This window comes from Pseudophryne corroboree, chromosome 2 (assembly GCF_028390025.1).
Source record: "Pseudophryne corroboree isolate aPseCor3 chromosome 2, aPseCor3.hap2, whole genome shotgun sequence".
Classification (NCBI taxonomy): domain Eukaryota; kingdom Metazoa; phylum Chordata; class Amphibia; order Anura; family Myobatrachidae; genus Pseudophryne; species Pseudophryne corroboree.
Window position 1 is genome coordinate 443,934,550 of NC_086445.1, and position 17,091 is coordinate 443,951,640.

The window sequence follows — 17,091 nt, forward strand, 5'->3', positions numbered from 1 at the left end:
GCATGTGAATAGGCAACAATTCAGGATTTTGCCTTGTCTGAAAGTGCCCTGCAGCAATATCCCGGTTCACGACCTGGGTTAAAGACTGAATCGACCCGGGATGCGTGCAGTGTGAACGGGTAAGCTGGGTCAAGGGCTGCACGTCTGAAAGGGGTCTCAAGCCGGGTCACACCCGGGAAGCACCAGTGTACAAATTCCCGGGTGTGACCCGGCTCTGTAAGTCTGAAAGGGTAGTTATACGTGAGTGGGTAGAGCCAATTCTGCTTGATGCTGACTAATTCTTCTGGCAGTCGCTTGCTGCACCTTTTGTCTCAGACAGGCTCCTTCTGAAAATGTGTTGGATAATGGGCCTTATTCAGAGATGAAGGCAGATACGCAGCCAGCTCTGCGTTCATCTCCGCACAGGGCAAAGTCGTAAGCATGTGTAAGGCCGCCCTCTGATGTGTCTGCAATCTAATTGCAGAGGCATCGTATGTAAGGTTGACGCGCTGTCAGGCGGTCAGCCGCCATCTTTTTTCTGATTAGCTGCGTGTGACGTCACGCAGCCGCCCCGAAAACACTCCCGGAACCATTTGCTTGGCACCGCTCCCAACGCTGCATTGCCGGCCCACGAACGCCTGCCACTTTCAATCATATTGTGGCCGTATCCTTCACGAATGAGGCTGCAATGTGTAGGTCCGCACAGCTGCGATGTGGCCACTGCGCATGCACAGTTTCTCTGACGTCCTAGTGGATGCTGGGAACTCCGTAAGGACCATGGGGAATAGCGGCTCCGCAGGAGTCTGGGCACATCTAAAGAAAGCTTTAGGACTACCTGGTGTGCACTGGCTCCTCCCCCTATGACCCTCCTCCAAGCCTCAGTTAGATCTCTGTGCCCGAACGAGAAGGGTGCACACTAGGGGCTCTCCTGAGCTCTTTGTGAAAGTTTTAGTTTAGGTTTATTATTTTCAGTGAGACCTGCTGGCAACAGGCTCACTGCATCGAGGGACTAAGGGGAGAAGAAGCGAACTCACCTGCGTGCAGAGTGGATTGGGCTTCTTGGCTACTGGACATTAGCTCCAGAGGGACGATCACAGGTCCAGCCTGGATGGGTCCCGGAGCCGCGCCGCCGGCCCCCTTACAGAGCCAGAAGACTGAAGAGGTCCGGAAAATCGGCGGCAGAAGACGTCCTGTCTTCAGATAAGGTAGCGCACAGCACCGCAGCTGTGCGCCATTGCTCTCAGCACACTTCACACTCCGGTCACTGAGGGTGCAGGGCGCTGGGGGGGCAGCGCCCTGAGACGCAATAAATCGATAAAAACCTTATATGGCTAAAATAAATGCATCACATATAGCTCCTGGGCTATATGGATGCATTTAACCCCTGCCAGAACATACAGAAAAACGGATGATAAGGCCGCCGAGAAGGGGGCGGAGCCTATCTCCTCAGCACACTGGCGCCATTTTCCCTCACAGCTCCGTTGGAGGGAAGCTCCCTGGCTCTCCCCTGCAGTCACTACACTACAGAAAGGGGTTAAAAAAGAGAGGGGGGCACTAATTAGGCGCAGTATAAATAATACAGCAGCTATAAAGGGGAAAACACTTATATAAGGTTATCCCTGTATATATATAGCGCTCTGGTGTGTGCTGGCAAACTCTCCCTCTGTCTCCCCAAAGGGCTAGTGGGGTCCTGTCCTCTATCAGAGCATTCCTTGTGTGTGTGCTGTGTGTCGGTACGTTTGTGTCGACATGTATGAGGAGAAAAATTATGTGGAGACGGAGCAGAGTGTCTGTAATAGTGATGTCACCCCCTAGGGGGTCGACACCTGAGTGGATGTACTGTTGAAAATTACGTGACAGTGTCAGCTCTGTATAAAAGACAGTGGTTGACATGAGACAGCCGGCTACTCAGCTTGTGCATGTCCAGACGTCTCATGGGCCGTCAGGGGCTCTAAAGCGCCCGTTACCTCAGATGGCAAATACAGACGCCGACACGGATACTGACTCCTGTGTCGACGGTGAAGAGACAAACCGTGTTTTCCAATAGGGCCACACGTTACATGATTGAGGCAAAGGAAAATGTTTACACATTTCTGATAATGAGTACCACCAAAAAGGGGTATTATGTTGGTGAGGAAAAACTACTTGTAGTTTTCCTGAATCTGAGAAATAAAATGAGGTGTGTGATGATGCGTGGGTTTCCCCCCGATAACAATTGATAATTTCTAAAAAGTTATTGGCAGTATACCTTTTCCCGCCAGAGGTTAGGGTGCGTTGGGAAACACCCCCTAGGGGGGATAAGGCGCTCACACGCTTGTAAGAACACCCTCTCCTGAGATGGCCGCCCTTAAGGATCCTGCTGATAGAAAGCAAGAGGGTATCCTAAAATGTATTTACACACATACTGGTGTTATACTGCGACCAGCAATCGCCTCAGCCTGGATGTGCAGTGCTGGGTTGGCGTGGTCGGATTCCCTGACTGGAAATATTGATATCCTAGATAAGGACAGTATATTATTGCCTATAGAGCAATTAAAAGATGCATTTCTATATATGCATGATGCACAGCGGAATATTTGCCGACTGGCATCAAGTATAAGTGCGTTGTCCAATTCTACCAGTAAAGTGGTCAGGTGATGCGGATTCCAAACGGCATTTGGAAGTATTGCCTTAAAAAAGGGGACATTTGGGGTCGGTCTTTCAGACATGGTGGCCACGGCAACAGCTGGGATATCCACGTTTGTACCCCAGGTCGCCTCTCAAAATAAGACGCCGTATTATCAGGCGCAGTCCTGTTTGGCAAGCGGACAAAAGGGTTCCTCTTTTCTGCTCGTGACAGAGGGAGAGGAAAATGGCTGCAGTGATCAGCCAGTTCCCAGGAACAGAAACCCTTTTCCGCCTCTGCCAAGCCCTCAGTATGACGCTAGGGCTTTACAAGCTCAGGCACGGTGGGGGCCCGTTCTCAATGAATTTCAGTGCGCAGTGGGCTCACTCGCAAGTAGACCCCTGGATCCTTCAGGTGATATCTCAGGGGTACAAATTAGAATTCGAGACGTCTCCCCCTCGCCGTTTCCTAAAGTCGGCTTTACCGATGTCTCCCTCTGACAGGGAGGCAGTTTTGGAAGCCATTCACAAGCTGTATTCCCAGCAGGTGATAATTAAATACCCCTCCTGCAACAGGGAACGGGGTATTATTCCACACTATTGTGGTACCGAAGCCAGACGGCTCGGTGAGACCGATTTTAAAATCTAAAATCTTTGAACACTTACATACAGAGGTTCAAATTCAAGATTGAGTCACTCAGAGCAGTGATTGCGAACCTGGAAGAAGGGGACTACATGATGTCTCGGGACATCAAGGATGCTTACCTTCATGTCAAAATTTACCCTTCTCACCAAGGGTATCTCAGGTTATGATACAGAACTGTCACTATCAGTTCAGACGCTGCCGTAGGGATGGTCCACGGCACCCCGGGTCTTTACTGAAGTAATGACCGAAATGATGATATTCCTTCGAAGGAAGGGAATTTTAGTTATCCTTTACTTGGACGATTCCCTGATAAGGGTAAGATCCAGGGAACAGTTGGAGATCGGTGTAGCACTATCTCAGGTAGTGTTGCGGCAGCACGATTGGATTCTCAATATTCCAAAATCGCAGCTGGTTCCGACGACGTGTCTTCGGTTCCTAGGGATGATCCTGGACACAGTCCAGAAAGAAGGTGTTTCTCCCGGAGGAGAAAGTCAGGGAGTTATCCGAGCTAGTCAGGAACCTCCTAAAACCGAACCAAGTCTCAGTGCATCAATGCACAAGGGTTCTGGGTAAAAATGGTGGCTTCCTACGAAGCAATCCCATTCGGCAGATTCCACGCAAGACCTTCCAGTGGAACCTACTGGACAAATGGTCCGGGTCGCATCTTTAGATGCATCAGCGGATAACCCTGTCACCAAGGACAAGGGTATCCCTCCTGTGGTGGTTGCAGAGTGCTCATCTTCTAGAGGGCCGCAGATTCGGCATTCAGGACTGGGTCCTGGTGACCACGGATGCCAGCCTGCGAGGCTGGGGAGCAGTCACACAGGGAAGGAATATCCAGGGCTTATGGTCAAGCCTGGAGACATCACTTCACATAAATATCCTGAAGCTAAGGGCCATTTACAATGCTCTAAGCTTAGCAAGACCTCTGCTTCAAGGTCAGCCGGTGTTGATCCAGTCGGACAACATTACGGCAGTCACCCACGTAAACAGACAGGGTGCCACAAGAAGCAGGAGGGCAATGGCAGAAGCTGCAAGGATTCTTCGCTGGGCGAAAAACCATGTGATAGCACTGTCAGCAGTTTTCATTCCGGGAGTGGACAACTGGGAAGCAGATTTCCTCAGCACGTCCTCCACCCGGGAGAGTGGGGACTTCACCCAGAAGTCTTCCACATGATTATAAACCGTTGGGAAAAAATCGACAGGTATTGCGCCAGGTCCAGGGACCCTCAGGCAATAGCTGTAGACGCTCTGGTAACACCGTGGGTGTACCAGTCAGGGTATGTGTTCCCTCCTCTGCCTCTCATACCCAAGGTACTGAGATTGATAAGATGGAGAGGAGTAAGCACTATATTCGTGGCTCCGGATTGGCCAAGAAGGACTTGGTAACCGGAACTTCAAGAGATGCTCACGGAGGATCCGTGGCCTCTACCTCTAAGAAGGGACCTGCTCCAGCAAGGACCTTGTCTGTTCCAAGACTTACCGCGGCTGCGTTGACGGCATGGCGGTTGAACGCCGGATCCTGAAGGAAAAAGGCATTCCGGATGAAGTCATCCCTATCCTGATCAAAGCCAGGAAGGATGTAACCGCAAAACATTATCACCGCATTTGGCGAAAATATGTTGCGTGGTGCGAGGCCAGTAAGGCCCGACGGAGGAAATTCAACTGGATCGATTCCTACATTTCCTGCAAACAGGAGTATCTATGGGCCTGAAATTGGGGTCCATTAAGGTTCAAATTTCGGCTCTGTCAATTTTCTTCCAAAAAGAACTAGCTTCAGTCCCTGAAGTTCAGATGTTTGTTAAAGGGGTACTGCGTATACAGCCTCCTTTTGTGCCTTCAGTGGCACTTTGGGATCTCAAGGTAGTTTTTGGGTTCCAAAAGTCACATTGGTTTGACCCACTTAAATCTGTGGAGTTAAAATATCTCACAGGAAAAGTGGTCATGCTGTTGGCTCTGGCCTGGGCCAGGCGCGTGTCAGAATTGGCGGCTTTATCCTGAAAAAGCCCTTATCTGATTTTCCATTCGGACAGGGCGGAATTGAGGACTCGTCCTCAGTTTCTCCCTAAGGTGGTTTCAGCGTTTACCTGAACCAAACCTATTGTGGTGCCTGCGGCTACTAGGGACTTGGAGGACTCCAAGTTGCTAGACGTTGTCAGGACCCGGAAAATATATGTTTCCAGGACGGCTGGAGTCAGGAAATCTGACTCGCTGTTTATCCTATATGCACCTAACAAGCTGGGTGCTCCTGCTTCTAAGCAGACTATTGCTCGTTGGATTTGTAGTACAATTCAGCTTGCACATTCTGTGGCAGGCCTGCCACAGCCAAAAAATCTGTAAATGCCCACTCCACAAGGAAGGTGGGCTCATCTTGGGCAGCTGCCCGAGGGGTCTCGGCTTTACAACTTTGCCGAGCAGCTACTTGGTCAGGAGCAAATACATTTGTAAAATTCTACAAATTTGATACCCTGGCTGAGGAGGACCGGGAGTTCTCTCATTTGGTGCTGCAGAGTCATCCGCACTCTCCCGCCCGTTTGGGAGCTTTGGTATAATCCCCATGGTCCTTACGGAGTTCCCAGCATCCACTAGGACGTCAGAGAAAATAAGAATTTACTTACCGATAATTCTATTTCTCGTAGTCCGTAGTGGATGCTGGGCGCCCATCCCAAGTGCGGATTGTCTGCAATACTGGTACATAATTATTGTTACCAAAAAATTTGGGTTATTGCTGTAGTGAGCCATCTTTTCTAGAGGCTCCTCTATTATCATGCTGTTAACTGGGTTCAGATCACAAGTTGTACAGTGTGATTGGTGTGGCTGGTATGAGTCTTACCCGGGATTCAAAATCCTTCCTTATTGTGTACGCTCGTCCGGGCACAGTATCCTAACTGAGGCTTGGAGGAGGGTCATAGGGGGAGGAGCCAGTGCACACCAGGTAGTCCTAAAGCTTTCTTTAGATGTGCCCAGACTCCTGCGGAGCCGCTATTCCCCATGGTCCTTACGGAGTTCCCAGCATCCACTACGGACTACGAGAAATAGAATTATCGGTAAGTAAATTCTTATTTTTCCAAACTGCGCAGCGGCAGGGTCGGAATGACCTCCGAAGTCCTCAAATCTTGTTGTTTAACTAATTTTAGACATACATGTAATATGGACTAATTGGGCCTGATTCTGAGTTGTACGTAAAGCAAAGAAACTCAAGATGCTTGCTGCGAAGGAAATGCAGATGGAATACGAATGTAGCTGTATTCACCAAGGCTGCAATCCGAAATTGTTGGGCCCGGGACTGACAAAATAGGCAGGGCTTCCACATGTGCACACACACAGGCCCACAAAGGAACACAAAAAATAGGCCACCACAGGAAAAACCCCATACACACACACAGGCCACTGCAGAAATAAAAAACGCACATAGGCCACCACAGGAAAAAAGGAAAAAAACAAATACAAAAAACAAATGCATGCATAGGCCATGCAGGAAAAAATATCAAATGCTAACATAGGCCACCACGGGAGAAGCTCCAGATGCACACATAGGCCACTGCAGCAAAGAAGCCCAAACGCACAAGTAGGCCTCTGCAGAAAACAGACAGACACACACACACACACACATACTACACACACACACACACACACACACACACACAGGAAAGAAACCCAAATGCAAACATACTGTAGGCCAACACAGTAAAAAAAATATAAACACATTAATCCCCACATGGAAAAAAAAACCACAAAAATAAAACAAAAGCTTACAATCAGTATCAGTGATAACACTTACTCTGTCCCTGGGCTGTGATGGATTGCTGTGGCATCCTACACATGGTTGCTTGGCATTGGTGGCTAGTGCAGAAAGAGTTAATAAAAACAGTCCTCTCCTCTCTCTCACAATTACAATGCTATGCCAGCACCCCCTTATATTTAGTGCTTTTGCAGCCCCTCCCATCACAATTACAGTGCTGTGCCAGTCCCCCGTCACAATTACAGTGCTGTGCCAGTCCCCCGTCATAATTACAGTGCTTTGCCAGCCACTCACACAATTACAGTGCTGTGCCAGCCCCCCCATCACAATTACAGTGCTGTGTCAGTCCCCTCTCTTTCACACACAACTGCAGTGCTGTGCTAGCCCCCCTCGCATTTACAGTGCTGTGCCAGTTCACTTCACATTTACAGTGCTATGCCAGTTCCCTTCACATCTACAGTACTGTGCCAGTCCCCCCCCCTCTCTCTCTCTCTCAAACACACACACAACTGCAGCGCTGTGCCAGTCCCCCTCACATTTACTGTGCTTTGCCAGCCCCCCACAACTTCACATTTACAGTGCTGTGCCAGCTCACCCCCTTATAGTGCTGTGCCAGCTCACCCCCCTCACATTTACAGTGCTGTGCCAGCTCACCCCCCTTATAGTGCTGTGCCAGCTCACCCCCCTTATAGTGCTGTGCCAGCTCACCCCCCTTACAGTGCTGTGCCAACTCACCTCCCTCACATTTACAGTGCCGTGCCAGCTCACAACCCCTCACATTTACAGTGCTGTGCCAGCTCACCCACCTCACATCTGCAGGCCAGTCGCCAATGGGTGGGAGGGGCAGCCGCAGGTCAGTTGAAGTCAAGGAGAGCGATGGCACCATACACGGCTGCGTTATGGGCCGGTTGGCCCTGGTTATATGAACCAGAGGCAGGACCCCCATCTGTCAGTCCCAACCGTACCTACCTGATGGCCCTGATTTACAATTCTTATGCATAGTCACATTTACTATAACACCACCCAACTTATACTTACCTCATGCTAGATACAGGAATGCGACTGAATTTGATGCCCACAATGCACACACCTGAAACGCAAAAGTATCTCACCCAGAGACACACCCATATACACACACAAAACTGTTCTCTTGAATATGTTCGCATTGTTGCTGCCCAGCTGCCTTCCAGAAATGCACATTTGGAAGATTCAGGGATGTGTTAGACTCATAATGGTACATACATTCACAAGACGCACTTGATGCACAGTATGTGAAAATTGGTAAATGCGGCCACATTGGGAGTTGTGTGAATCAGGCCCATTGTACATAAAACCACTTCTTCACCCGGCACTTCTGTTTGAGTATCACATCTTGACTTATTATATAGTAACTAGAACTCTAATCTGTTAGTCCGGTTTGCTCCACACCATCAATATATATCCGTGACGTGCGGTGGGGTGAGGCAGTACCTCATCTGTCTATCTTTTCAGCACATCTATTATCAAAAATCACCAAATTTCAAGGAGTTTATACTGCTGCACCTGTGTATAATGCCTAGATGTATCCTTTGGCTCATATATTAAGTGTATAGCAGACTCTAGGGCTAGCCAGTGCCTCCTGAGCCATTTAGCTCCCCGCACGTCCCTGGATATACAGTAACAATGGGAGGGTGTGATACAGAAGATAGACATTAATAAGATAGACAGTCATTAGGTTGACAGTGTCAGAAGGTCGGCACACAAAAAAAATCTGTGGGTGTTATTTTGTGTTTTTAAACATTTTTTACCCAAATTTGTTGAAATGCGTCCCCTCGCGGGCTCTCTTTGCTCACCACGCTTTGGGCCCGGTGGCTCGCTTCGCACGCAACAAGGGATACTGATGGGAATGGTTTGTTACATGGATAGTAAATTTTATGAAATGCGTCCAATGCGTCCCCTCGTGGGCTCGCTCCACTTCGCTCGCCACAAGGTTACTAAAGGTAATAGTTTGTGCCATGGATAGTAAATGCAACAAAAGTTGTAAAAACTTTAAAAAAGTGTCAACCATATGTTGACCTTTTGACCCCGCCGACCTTATCATGTCAACCTTTTGAGTGTCTATCTATCAACCTCCTTCCCAATTTAATATGAATAAATGAGTTGTTATGCTAATTCACGGCAGTTAATAAGAAAGCACTCATTTGCGTTGGTTAGAGATTTAGGTCTGCCGTGTGTAGCACATTTTTTCAGTTAAGGAGCTTACTACTTATACCTACTGATGACAAATGGTTCTTTGCCTCAAAGTTCCTGTTATGTTTAAGGTTAATAAATAAAATGACCCATTTGTAGTGTGGTCATGGTGACTTTAGATAACTGCCCTTCATTAATTCTTATGTCCACTAGAAAAGAAGTAAAATTCCATATTAATTGAATGTTTGTACTATGTGTAGGATAATTTGTGACTCTTAAGTTTTCCAAATGACAACTAGTTCATTTTGTTTTTTTTATATCCATGATTTATTCATTCTTGGTAACTCCAGCCATGCTATAATAGAATTTAGTCCATTATATTTCCGCTCTACCCCGTATATACCTTTCTCAGACAACCTCCTGTCCTTGTTCTGTTTCTGTTTGTCTTTCATATGGTTTGTTATATTGACTGAAGTGTCGTAAAGCCTTGTAAATAAACATTGATGTGTTTTTGATAGGTAAATGTATGGTAGTTTATGTACATTCATATTGTTTGCAAATACTACACATTGGGGGTAATTCCAAGTTGATCGCAGCAGGAAATTTTTTAGCAGTTGGGCAAAACCATGTGCACTGCAGGGGGGGGGGGCAGATATAACATGTGCAGAGAGAGTTAGATTTAGGTGGCTTATTTTATTTCTGTGCAGGGTAAATACTGTCTGATTTATTTTTACACTGCAATTTAGATTGCAGATTGAACTCGCCACACCCAAATCTATCTCTCTCTGCCCATGTTATATCTGCCCCCCCTGCAGTGCACATGGTTTTGCCCAACTGCTAAAAAATTTCCTGCTGCGATCAACTTGGAATTACCCCCATTACTCGTCAACGGTGGAAGAAGACAAGCAATTGTCTGTTAAGTATTTTGCTTTATTAGAAAGCTTTCCAATTCTTTACGATTGTTTAGAGATCACTGGAATTGTTTAGTCTTCAACTCCACTGGCTAAAAGTACAACTTCCTAACTGCTGCACAGATCGTAGGAACATGTAAGACAAGTGAAAGGATTGTGCTATCTGTATTTCCATCCTGTGTTTTGGGCCAGTATACTGTGAGATTTTATCAGTAAAAGAGAACCCCTTTTCTTTTACGCCCTACAGGATACTGGGGTCCATTTAGTACCATGGGTATAGACGGGTCCACTAGGAGCCATGGGCACTTTAAGAATTTGATAGTGCGGGCTGGCTCCTCCCTCTGTGCCCCATCTACCAGACTCAGTTTAGAAAATGTGCCCGGAGGAGCCGGTCACGCTGTAGGAAGCTCCTGAAGAGTTTTCTGCATTTATTTTCTATGTTTGTTATTTTCAGGCAGGGCGATCTGGCCGCCTCATCAGGCTTATCTCAGGTTTGCACTGCAGGAGTGTCACTACCAGTTCCAGGCCCTGCCATTTGGTCTCTCCACGGCACCGAGGGGGTTCACAAAGGTGATGGCAGAGATTATGTTTCTACTCCGCAAGCAAGTAGTGAACATAATTCCATACCTTTACGATCTCCTGATAAAAGCGCCGTCCAGTGAAAGGTTGCTGGACAGCATTGCTCTCTCAACCAAACTCCTCCAGGATCATGGGTGGATTCTGAACCTTCCGAAATCTCACCTAGAGCCAACAAGGAGGCTCCCATTCCTAGGAATTATACTGGACACGGAGTCACAAAAGGTGTTCCTTCCGTTGGAAAAAGCATTGGTAATCCAGTCGATGGTTCAGGATGTCCTGAAGCCAACCCGGGTGTCGGTGCATCTGTGCATTCGCCTTCTGGGGAAAATGGTGGCCTCTTACAAGGCACTTCTATACGGAAGGTTTCACTCAAGACCCTTCCAGCTCGATCTGTTGGACAAATGGTCCGGATCGCATCTTCACATGCACCAGAGGATCCGTCTGTCGTCAAAGGCCAGGATCTCCCTTCTGTGGTGGCTACAGTTTTCCCACCTCTTCGTAGGACAGAGAGGGTCTGAATTCAGAACTGGATTCTGTTAACCACAAACAAGCCTCAGTGGTTGGCGAGCAGTCACTCGGGGGATGCAGTTTCAGGGAAGATGGTCAAGTCAGAATGTCATCCTTCCAATCAACATTCTGGACCTCAGGGCCATATAAAAAGCCCTTCTGCAGGCCTCACATCTTCTTCAAGATCGGGCAATTCAGGTCCAGTCGGACAATGTGACGTACCTAAACCGACAGGGCGGAACGAAAAGCAGAGCAGCAATGTCAGAGGTGTCAAGAATTTTCCTCTGGGCAAAAAGAAACGCTGTAGCATTGTCTGCGGTCTTCATTCCGGGAGTAGACAACTGGGAAGCAGACTTCCTCATCAGACACGACCTGCACCCGGGGGAGTGAGGCCTTCACCCGGAAGTGTTCAGGTGCTTGACAAGTCGATGAGGATACCCACAGATCGACATGATGGCTTCTCATCTCAACAAGAAGCTCAGTCGGTATTGTTCCAGGTCAAGAGACCCACAGGCAGTGTCGATAGATGCCCTGACAACTCCATGGCTCTATCAGATGGTGTACGTGTTTCCTCCACTTCCTCTGATCCCAAGAATTCTAAAACAAATAAAAAGGGAAAAGGTTCAAGCAATACTCATTGCTCCAGACTGGCCAAGAAGGGCCTGGTACGCGTACCTTCTGGAGATGCTCCTCGAAGATCCGTGGCCTCTACCTCTTCTCGAGGATCTTCTGCAACAGGGCCTGTTCGTCTATCAGGACTTACCGCGGCTACGTTTGACATCATGGAAGTTGAACGGCTGATTCTAGCCAGGAGAGGGATCCCTAACAAGGTTATCCCGACTATGATCTAAGCCGGGAAGGGGGTAACGTCTAAGCATTACCATCGTATTTGGAAGAAATACGTCTCTTGATGTGAGAGTCGAAATTATTCTGTGGTGGAATTTCATCTGGAGCGTTTCCTGCTTTTTTCTGCAGGCAGGCATGGATGTGGGCCTGCGTCTGGGCCCCATAAAAGTCCAGATTTCGGCCTTGTCCATTTTCTTTCAGAAACAATTGGCTTCCCTCCCTGAGGTCCAGACGTTCTTGAAAGGTGTTCTGCACATCCAACCTCCCTTTGTGCCTCCCACGGCACCTTGGGATCTCAATGTGGTACTGCAGTTCCTCCAATCAGACTGGTTTGAGCCTTTACAGGAGGTGGGCGTAAAATATCTTACCTGGAAGACCGTGTGTTAGAGCTGGGGGCTTTATCTCACAAAAGTCCCTATTTAATTTTCCATGAGAACAGAGTTTAACTCAGAACTCGTCAGCAATAAAGTGATGTCCGCATTTCACATCAACCAACATATTGTGTTCCGGTTGTCACTGGCACCTCTGTTACTTCAAAGTCTTTGGATGTCGTGAGGGCTTTGAATGTGTATTTGAACAGACTGCTCGTCACAGAAAGACTGACTCACTGTTTGTTCTTTATGATCCCAATAAGATTGGGTGTCCTGCTTCAAAGCAGACTATTGCACGCTGGATCAGACTTACTATCCAGCATGCTTATTCCATGGCAAGTTTGCCGTGTCCAAAATCTGTACAGGCCCACTCTAGTAGGTCGGTGGGTTCTTCTTGTGCGGCTGCCAAGGGTGTCTCGGCTTTACAGCTCTGCCGAGCAGCTACTTGGTCAGGTTCGAACACGTTTTCTAAGTTCTACAAGTTCGATACTTTGGCCTCTAAGGACCTTCAGTTTGGTCAATCAGTTCTGCAGGAACGTCAGCACTCTCCCACCCGGTTTGGGAGCTTTGGTACATCCCCATGGTACTACATAGACCCCAGTATCCTCTAGGACGTAAGAGAAAATAGGATTTTAATTACCTACCGGTAAATCCTTTTCTCGTAGTCTGTAGAGGATACTGGGCGCCCGCCCAGTGCTTCGTTCTTCCTGCACTGATACTTGGTTAAGTAATGTTGGTTCAGCCAATGCTGTTCAGTTTCAAGTTTGATTAGCTTGGCTTTCCTCTTGTGTGTGTGCTGGTTCGGAATCTCACCACTATCCTTATCTATCCTTCTCTCGAAGTGTGTCGGTCTCTTCGGGGCACAGTTTCCTAGACTGAGTCTGGTAGGAGGGGCATAGAGGGAGGAGTCAGCCCACACTATCAAATTCTTAAAGTGTTCATGGCTCCTAGTGGACCCGTCTATACCCATGGTACTAAATGGACCCCAGTATCCTCTACGGACTACGAGAAAAGGATTTACCGGTAGGTAATTAAAATCCTATTGTTTCAGCTCCTCTATAGAGCAGTAGTGTCAGCACTGATTATTATTATTATTATTATTATTATTGTACTATTTCCAGATAAGAATTAAATGTTTTTGGAGATGGGAAGCTTTTTTTTCTTTCTATCTATCGTGCTTTTTATCCCTTATGTATGTTGTTATTATTATTAATAATAATAATAATAATAATAATAATAATGAAGAAAGACTGTTATAAAATTTTGGGAGAGTTATTTTATTTGGTTTATACACATATATGCTATCTGTTAATGCTGTAGTCGTTGGGCTGCAGATTGCTGGTAAAAAATAGTGGAGGAGACCAATGCTGAGGTTTAGTTATATGGAGAGAAATAGGTGGAGTCTAACAGCTGCTATCTAAGCAAAAATAGCCCAACACTGTAAACTAGTTTGATGGGCAGAAGTGTACAGCCTTCCACCCACAGCACTCCCGCACTTGTATGCAAGAAGCTTGTTATTCTCTATTCATTATATGTACAAAATGCAGTCATTCATCTACATAGTGATACATATTAATTTATTAAAGAACAGTTACACGCCATAATTTGTAGTGTTTTAATTAAAATAATATTTGTATGGTGCTGCTAAAAATTGTAGTACTGGTTTCAATTGCTATGATGAACACTGCTCTTGTAAATATTATTAGTATATTAGTATTCAAAATGCTTTTTTTTGCAGATAAGGAAAAAAACATGATAACAAATAAACTTTAAGTACTAACAGACTACAGAAAGAGTTGGGCATTTGGGTTATTTTTTGTATCTGTAAGAAACTAGAGGCACATTAATTAAATGCAGATTGTAAGCTTGCGAGCAGGGCCTTCCTACCTGTATGTCTGTCTGTTTTTACCCAGTTTTGTTCTATTACTGTTGTTCTAATTGTAAAGTGCAACGGAATATGCTGCGCCATATAAGAAACTGTTAAATAAATAAGTAAACAAATTACTTGAGTCTCTTTTTTATTAAGGTTTCTAGAGCAGAAGCCTCAAACTGCCTGAGGCAGAAATTCCAGAGAGTCTGAGCCATAAAGCTAAAAGCTCAACCCCCATATGAAGTATGGGAGATTCTAGGGACTTCTAATAGTCCTTTACCTGGTGATCAAAGAAAGCAAATAATAAAATTAGAAGCTTCTTCAAGTATTTGGACCCTGATTATGTGGGTATTGAAAGTCACTAATCTAATCTTGAAACCATTTTGACAGTCACCCAAAGGTGGGAGTATAGATTGGGTATTATGTGGAGAGAACTGGGCTGGTTAGTTAACATCCTGGCGGCTGCATTTTGTACCAGCTGCTAGCATTGCAATACTTTTTTGGGCGACCCAGGCATGGGAGTGGAGGGAGTTAGGGGTAGGGCTTTGTCAGTAGCTGTACAGGACATTGTCCCGTTTTGTATTGCTGCTGAGGAGGATAGATATTCCTCTTTAAAGGCAGCTGGGGCAGCAAGTGCACTGCTAGAACACAGCAGCACAGGACTCCAGAAGAGGAAGGTACCGGTCTGATAAAGACTGTTGGTCTAGATGTTAAAGACCCCTCTATCCAATAAAGACACTGTTCTGAGATTCAATCCTTTAGACATATGCTGATCTTATACCCCTGAAGAAGTTTCCCAGGACGAAACGCATTGGGTTCTTCATCTGTTTCACCTTTATGTCGTACGCAGAATTTACGACAACAAAGACACACACTAAAATGTAGTGTTAACTTAAAGTATTCATTATATTATGGATGGTCAAAACTAGGAACATATGTAATCATTAGCGCCCTCAGATCTGTCCAATAAGTAGATATTCTATGCATATATAAAACTATATATAATATATATATCACAAACACACAATAGTGGTAACTGGCGCTTAACGTTTGTAATCCGCGAACATCCAAAACAGTGTCTGTCAATAAACAGTGAAGTGAATTTCTTCTTTCAAGGTGCACACCCCGGAAATTCCAGTAGCTGCCACAGGCCAAATCCTCTATTCCGAATAGGTGAATATTCTGTAGTAAAAATAAAGGTAAAGGCGTCTCCTAGTGCATTAAATATAAACTTTTCCTGGTTTCATATAAAATATGAGATCCATACATACCATAGATATAACCCAAAATAACTCCTTAGTGTATAGCACTTCTAATCATAGAATATCAGGAACCATTTCTCCAGCATCACTGGCCTCCCAGGAAATTCCACATATAGTGCATGAATAAAAAAATGAATGTGGAAAAAAATCTATTCTATACTCTGTGACCTCTTGCCTTTGTTTTGTGATATTCTCAAGTTTGTTCCAGAGTTCTTTGCTTTGAAGCCTATAGATGCTATGGTCTTACACAAATGTTTGTAAGTAGGATGTTACTTTATGTATTCATACATTAGCCTGTAGCAAACACTGTAAAGTCAGCGTAGTATATGTTGGCCATAAGGATCAGTGCGCCCGATTCAGAGATAAACAATTTGAAACGGCAATAATGCAGTAGGAGGCATCTGATGAAAAATGACTCCTCCTGCCGGCATCACAGATCCGAATAATCTACTAAACCAGTGTTTCCCAAATGCGGTCCTCACAGCACCCCAACAGTACAGGTTTTAATGATATCCTTGCTTAATCACAGGTGACTGTTGGCGTGCCTTGAGGACCACATTTGGGAAACACTGTGCTAGACTATCGGCCGTCTAAGTAATCAAGTAAGGTTACTCAAATTGGCCCTCACAGCTTCGTAGTTGAGGCCAGATGGTCTGCATTAGAAGACACAGACCCTGACGTCTGCAGTCCCAGTAAATGCAGGCGTAACATACCCAGTTTTCAGAACAGAGGCTGGCACTGGCCCGAAACGCCCTCCGCTTGCCGGTCAGGCTGTGGCTCAGGGGGCACTGCATGCAGCGACGCAGGACACGTTCTCTGCCATTGGGTTTGCATATATCTCTGAATTCAGCACAGTGTTCAATCTGACCATCTTTGCAGGTTTTCTGTTTAGTTAAACAAATTGACTTTGTACAATGTAACACTGTCAGATCTTGTAGGAATAATATGCCTCAATGGTTGTTTTTTTTTTGTGTTTTGTTTTAATTTATGCAATTTTTTTGTTTTATCTTGTAGGAAATACCTGAAAATTTAACACTAGATGCCTTACTAGAGATGAATGAGACAAAAGTGAAAGAAACTATGAAGAGATATGGAGCTAGTACGGAAGAGTGCTCCCGACTGAATGGTGCTCTTAGCTGTCTGAAGAAACTAGCATGGTCAGGTAAAGCCTTTTGCCTCCAGTTCTATTTGTAAACTTTTTAGTTGCAGTTAGCAACAGCATGTTATTTGAATGAAGATGAACATGAATTGTGTAGGTAACTACCACATGTGGTTATGGATCCATACGTTTCTGATGGTACTCAATGAAACCATCAAGTAGAATGCATTGGGAATGGGATGCTGGTGGGCGGGATCTCCGCAGTGAGCATACCGATGCTGGGATCCCGGCTGCTAGAATGCCGGCAGGGGGCAAGTGCAACAAAGCCCCTTGCGGGCTTGGTGGCTCGCTGAGCTCTCCACAGGTTCTATTCCCACTCTATGGTGTTCTGGACACCCACAAGTGGGAATAGCCCCTGTTAGCCGCCATTGTCAGTGGTCGGGATTCCGGCATCAGTATCCTGACCGCCTGATCCCAGCTGCCGGCAATGTAACTACATCCCAGTG

The 17,091-nt window shown here is 46.1% G+C and overlaps 1 protein-coding gene across 1 annotated transcript in view; it reads left to right on the forward strand.

Annotated features, from left to right (window-relative positions):
- The window catches only part of KSR1 (kinase suppressor of ras 1), a 369,929-nt gene that overhangs the window by 248,638 nt on the left and 104,200 nt on the right, over positions 1-17,091 (forward strand). The window contains exon 3 of the mRNA XM_063953668.1: positions 16,501-16,648. Within this exon, the coding sequence (XP_063809738.1) occupies positions 16,501-16,648 (148 nt within the window). The remainder of the gene's footprint in view (positions 1-16,500; positions 16,649-17,091) is intronic.